The 5,736-nt window shown below is 33.8% G+C and overlaps 1 protein-coding gene across 1 annotated transcript; it reads left to right on the top strand.

The window, feature by feature from the left end:
- The first annotated feature begins 828 nt into the window (after positions 1–828).
- Positions 829–5,344, top strand: LOC139866207 (transcription factor E2FA-like). The gene is made up of 14 exons (XM_071854359.1): positions 829–1,092; positions 1,621–1,819; positions 2,387–2,440; positions 2,529–2,614; positions 2,719–2,807; positions 2,903–2,957; positions 3,288–3,340; positions 3,440–3,490; positions 3,580–3,628; positions 3,729–3,794; positions 3,909–3,985; positions 4,344–4,554; positions 4,641–4,707; positions 4,896–5,344. Exons 1-14 carry the CDS (start codon positions 856–858, stop codon positions 5,033–5,035), a joined length of 1,434 nt encoding a protein of 477 aa, XP_071710460.1. The 5' UTR covers positions 829–855; the 3' UTR covers positions 5,036–5,344.
- Positions 5,345–5,736: the final 392 nt, after the last annotated feature.

The raw sequence follows: 5,736 nt of genomic DNA on the forward strand, positions 1-5,736 counted from the left end.
TGAATGGAGAGATAAAGGAGAGAGAGACGGAGGGAAAATAAATACGGTGATATATTGTTTACTTTGTATATATATATTTTAATTATTGATTACTTATATTAAATTTTAAATTTAACTGATTAAACAATATAAAAACTAAAGTCATTGTACAATGACAAAAACAAGAAAAATGAAAATGATATTAAAAATATCCACCCTTACCCAGCAACACGCCACTCATTATCTAGCAGTTTACCAGCACGCCTATCAAGCACCCTACTCCCACCCAGCAACACGCCAACACGCCCGAGAGAGTTAAAGATGGTGTAAAAGTAAAAAAAAAAAAAAAAACTCATATTTTTAGATATCGAGAGGTTAGGGCTTTTTACATTGAACTTTATTTGTTCAAAAGCTAGTAAGCTTAAGCTCTAATTGATAAGCTAAATCAAACATCCAAACACCACCTAAAACTCATTACGAAAGTGAAAAAAGGACTAACAAGTAATAAATAGAAAGTAGAAGGACTAGAACATAACTAAGTTTTCATTTTTATTTTTATTTTTTCTTCTTCCCTCCACATCTAATCCGAACCAAAAAAATTCCATCTTCCCTCGTTTTCTGCTCTTTCTTTCCAAAACCCCTCCCGGCTACCCCCACTTTCTCTCTCTAAAACAAACCCTCCATTCTTTTTACAGATCCCTTACTTTCTCTCTCTAAAAACTTTTCCATAAACCCTAAACTCAATTCTATTACACTAAAAATATAAACCTAATTCCGTCATCTAATTACACACATAATTTATATTCATATTTATAAATACATATTTTTTACGTTTACTTATATAAAATAAAATATAAAATATAAATTATATACGTAATGTCTGAAGCTCGAGCTCCAAACCGTCAGGCGGCGCAACAATCGGTTGACGGCGGCGGCGGCGGCGGAGGAGGAGGACAGATCCTCAATTCGATGAGACGTCACTTACCGTTTTCATCGACCCGACCGCCGTTTGTTCCTACCGACGATTACCACCGGTTTCCGCACGGAAATGATGTGAGTAGAGTGGCTACGACCTCCGATCAGATGACTGAAGCGATTGTAGTTAAATCTCCGGTAGTTTATGAAGCTAATTCTGCTAATTTAGCTTCTTCATTTACTGTTATTGTTGTGTTAATTGGAGGTTCATTTAAGTTGTTGTGGAAGTTTGTGTATGTGTCTGATGTGTAATTTTTTTTTTTATTTTAAAGTCAGTTTAATGATAGATGGTGCCCTAATTCAACTGAGTTTTTCAATTGATTTATTAGTAAACCTTGAAACAGCTTAAAGCGTGCGCACTTAGTGTGGTACCTGCTCTGCAGTGAATAGTTTCTTGCATTTTTTCTTTTTCCTCTTTTTTGTGGTGCCTGGCGCATGATAGATGTATGCCATTAAGTTAATTGAATCAATTTAGTTTGTTATTTGTTCGTATGTGTATATAGATTTAGTTGCATTATTTGATGCTGTTATTGAAACTTAATCATTGATCTAGTAATCTGAATATATGTTGGTTCATGTCAAATCATGGGTTAATTATTGTTTCTACTTATGGTGCGTGATGTGATGACGTACACATGCTGATTTTTTAGCTGTGCATGATTGAAGTTTCCACAGCCAGTGAAGAGAAAACTTGGAACAGACTATAATGAAGTTCCGTCTAATGATTGGGTGATGGCTGGTTACAATGCAACAGTTAATAGTCCCCTTAGCACTCCAGTATCTGCAAAAGGTGGAAGAGTAAATGGACGTTCAAAGGCCACAAAAAACAACAAACCTGTTCCTCAAACTCCCGTTTCAAATATTGGTGAGGCATGAATTGTTGTGATCACAATATCACATGCTATTATGTTTGCAGTTTTACCAATATTATATGATTTGTTATTCTTACCAAAGCATTTTTGACTATTTACTTCTGACTAATGAATGTTAATACGTTATGGAGGGGTTTGTGTATGTGCTCTTTAAGTGGTTATGTAATATTAGATAAGCAGAACCATGATTCACCTGTAATAGAACAGATTGTAGGAGTGGGCGTTTTGATGTGTTTGTGTTATATAAATTTGTAATAAATTAATACTAATTAGATGATCAGCTATTTTAGAGCTTAGGTAGAAGGTTTTCCCTGTTCGGGCTACTCGGGAGGGCGAGTAATCCGACCCCATACTCCGATGTACGCAACCCTCGCTGTTTCCAACCCATCCCTGGCCACAACTAAATATTTCCCTGGCCACAACTAAATATTCGCCCTATACGGGATTCAAATTTGAGACCTCTTGCAAGGAACTCAGGCCCCAACCACTGTTTTAGAGCTTGATATATAAAATTTGATCCAATGCATACAACAGCAAAAAACTAATTATTTTCAACACAGGATCACCTTCTCAATTTACTCCTGTTGGCAGCTGCCGGTATGACAGCTCTCTAGGTAACAATCGGTTGATTCACTGTTCATATAGTTCGTCTGTATATCTGTAAGGAATTAGTTTTTAATGGTAACCTTTCAAACTTTGCAGGACTTTTGACAAAAAAGTTCATTAATCTCATCAAACATGCTGAAGATGGCATTCTTGATTTGAATAATGCTGCTGAAACTTTAGACGTACTATTATTTTCATTTTTTGCTTGTTTTTTGTACAGTGGAAATAAATATATCAAATATGTTTTTTTATATAAAATTTAGTTTATTAAGCTGTGATGATACAGGTGCAAAAGAGGCGAATATATGATATAACTAATGTTCTCGAAGGAATTGGTCTAATTGAAAAGAAGCTCAAGAACAGAATCCGTTGGAAGTAAGGTTCTTTTACATATTTTAACAACACATCCCATGCAAATGAGTGCCCGGATATAATTTAAACTTATATAACTTTCCTTTTTATCTGTTTAGAGGCCTTGATTCTCTAAAACCTGGGGAATTGGAGGATGATGTTGCTCGGTTACAGGTATAACTAGTGGATGGTGCACTCACTTTAATGTTAAAGTATGTCATGTAGAGTTTTAAAACTTTTGCTGGTTGAAATTTGAAACAGGTTGAGTTGACCTAAAGTTTATACACTGCCAGTGACTTTTGACTTGCTCCAACCATCTGAACTTCCTTTTTAAGCTAACTTTTAATCACCTATTTCAGATTTTACAAATAGTACATAACCTACTGACTTGTTTGTAACTAAATGGTTCAGTATTGCCACCTCCTAAATAAAATGGACATATTCGAAGGTTTTTTGACTGCAGATTTTTTACATGACTGATCCACTTTTGATTCATGGTTGCAGGCGGATGTTCAAAAACTTTCAATGGAAGAACATAGATTAGATGAAAACATAAGGTTACTTTTCTTTTACATCTACAGCGACACAGCGTTACCTAGTTTGCTATCGTAAATGAGTTCTATTTAGTTGATGTCGTGTTTTTGTTTGTTTTGCAGGGAAATGCAAGAAAAAATGAGGGACATGAGTGAAGATAACAGAAACCAGAAGTAATATTTTGCTCACCTGTATATATATTTTAGTGGCAATGGTCAAATATCGTGAATATTAGATTCTTACTAATATCTTATCGATTTAGATGGCTTTTTGTAACTGAAGATGACATAAAAGGTTTACCATGTTTTCAGGTGAAGTTAAATCATACAAGTTTATGTTATTTTGTATGTCAGTTAAGTAAATTCTCACTTTAGTCATGTAAGAATAAAATTTGATGTTTATACTCAACAGAATGAAACACTGATAGCAATTAAGGCTCCTCATGGGACCACTCTTGAAGTTCCAGACCCTGATGAGGTGAGTATGAAAAGAAGTTAATTTTGTAAAAAAAGACATGCCATTAATACGTGCGTTTTATTTATTTATTTATTTATTTATTTATTTATTTATTTATTTATTTATTTATTTCAGGCTGTTGATTATCCACAAAGAAGGTACAGGATAATTCTTAGAAGCACAATGGGCCCTATTGATGTATATCTTGTCAGGTACCCAACAACTTTTGACTAAAGAAGGTATTTGGAAGGTCGGGTAATGGCCCAAAGATTTGGGTCAAAATTGGACCTTCTTTGTGCTGTTTGTTTGATGAAACGAATTTTGTTAAATAAACCTATTTAGGTAATTTTTAAATAATGAGTGAGCAAATGAGTGGTAATTTTATAATAGTAAGTGGCATTGCTCGTATGATTTTTCAGACAATATAAACATAACCCAGTTCTACCCATTCTAAGTAAATGAGTGGTATTTGCCACCTCAACTTCCATTTATGATCATATATGTTTATGTGAATTTAGTACTACATGTTTTACTATAAAACCTACTGATAATAATCCTTTGTGGTTTTAGTCAATTTGAAGAAAAGTTTGAAGATGTTGACGGGGTTGAACAACCAACATCGGTGCAGGTGGCTTCCACCTCTGGCTCAAATGATAATCCAGAGGTTATTACTGAGCCACAACCACAACCACAACTTGTTCATAATATTATGAGTTTCGATCCTGATTTACCTCAAAACTCACCTGGGAAGATCATGAGGATTAGTCCTTCAGACGTTAATGTAAGTAATTAGACCTCTTTTATGCATTTTATGTTTGTAATCGAAGATGACCTCTTTTATATTTTTCTTTTTTGTTTCGTTTGCAGAATGATGCAGACTATTGGCTACTATCAGATAGAGAAGTTCCTCTGACTGATATTTGGAACACAGAGTGTATCCTTTTTTTTTTTACTTGTTTTATTTAATTTAATCTCCATTGTTTATATAATTCTAAATTTTGCAACTTTTTTACTTTCAACAAAATCACAACAAAAAACTTGAAATTATGTTATGTTGAAAGTTTAGTAGATTATCTATAATGTCGTTTATGGGACGGAGTTGCAATTCTTGACTAGTTCCAGTACCTGGAATCGAATGGGATGGTGTTGACTTGCTTAGTGATGAATTTGGGTTGGCAGATGTGGGGACACCAAGACCAAGCACACCAACGTCTGACCATGTTGGTACACCTTTTGCGTCTATTAACGGTGCACATAGGTGAACTAAGGTAAACTACAATCGGCATTGAGAAAACGGGTTTTTTAATATGGATGATCCATCTTGGGTCTCTGTGAGAGGATACACTGAGATTGAGATCTGGATACCGAAATCGGTGGTTTGTTGTACAGTAGAACAAACTTTCATTGGGAATAAACTTGATTATGTATGTGTTCTTTAGGTCATCGTAGCCACAATCTCTTGGCTGTTTAGTTTTCTGTACCTGTACCTGTATCTTGTTGTTCTCTTAGCAATTTAATTTTAGTTTAATGAAAATGAATTGCTAAGGTATATTTGCAATCAACCATGAGTGAGTTCTGATATGATGTTTGCCTTTATTAGTGTTTTTTTTTTTTTTCTTCTTTTTTTTTTCTTTTTTTTTTTTTGTGTGATTATTCCATCAATTTTTTGGTTCTCATGAGAAGTTTTGATTATGATTAATTTTAAGATCCTTTTTGTTTTTTTAGTTTTTAATGAAATTAGGGATTCGTGTTAGAAAAGGCATCAGTAAGAGGCTAAGAGCATCAAAATCAGAATATGTGCAATCTAAATTATTGAAGATATATGTAATTGATTTATTTAATTATGATTTGTTCATAGATAAATTTGATGTCACTATCGAGATGTTATACACAGAATAGAACCTATTCCAACAATTCATAATGATAAAAACAAATTAGAGTGTAAAAAGATATTGAATTGTTG

The sequence above is a fragment of the Rutidosis leptorrhynchoides genome, chromosome 1, assembly GCF_046630445.1.
Source record: "Rutidosis leptorrhynchoides isolate AG116_Rl617_1_P2 chromosome 1, CSIRO_AGI_Rlap_v1, whole genome shotgun sequence".
Taxonomy (NCBI): domain Eukaryota; kingdom Viridiplantae; phylum Streptophyta; class Magnoliopsida; order Asterales; family Asteraceae; genus Rutidosis; species Rutidosis leptorrhynchoides.

What these genes read in the sequence shown, in the direction of transcription:
- LOC139866207 (XM_071854359.1), top strand. Translation starts at nt 856, where the DNA reads ATGTCTGAAGCTCGAGCTCCAAACCGTCAGGCGGCGCAACAATCGGTT. An exon ending in AACTCCCGTTTCAAATATTG is followed by an intron (nt 1,820 to 2,386) that starts GTGAGGCATGAA and finishes TTTTCAACACAG; the next exon opens with GATCACCTTCTCAATTTACT. An exon ending in CCGGTATGACAGCTCTCTAG is followed by an intron (nt 2,441 to 2,528) that starts GTAACAATCGGT and finishes CAAACTTTGCAG; the next exon opens with GACTTTTGACAAAAAAGTTC.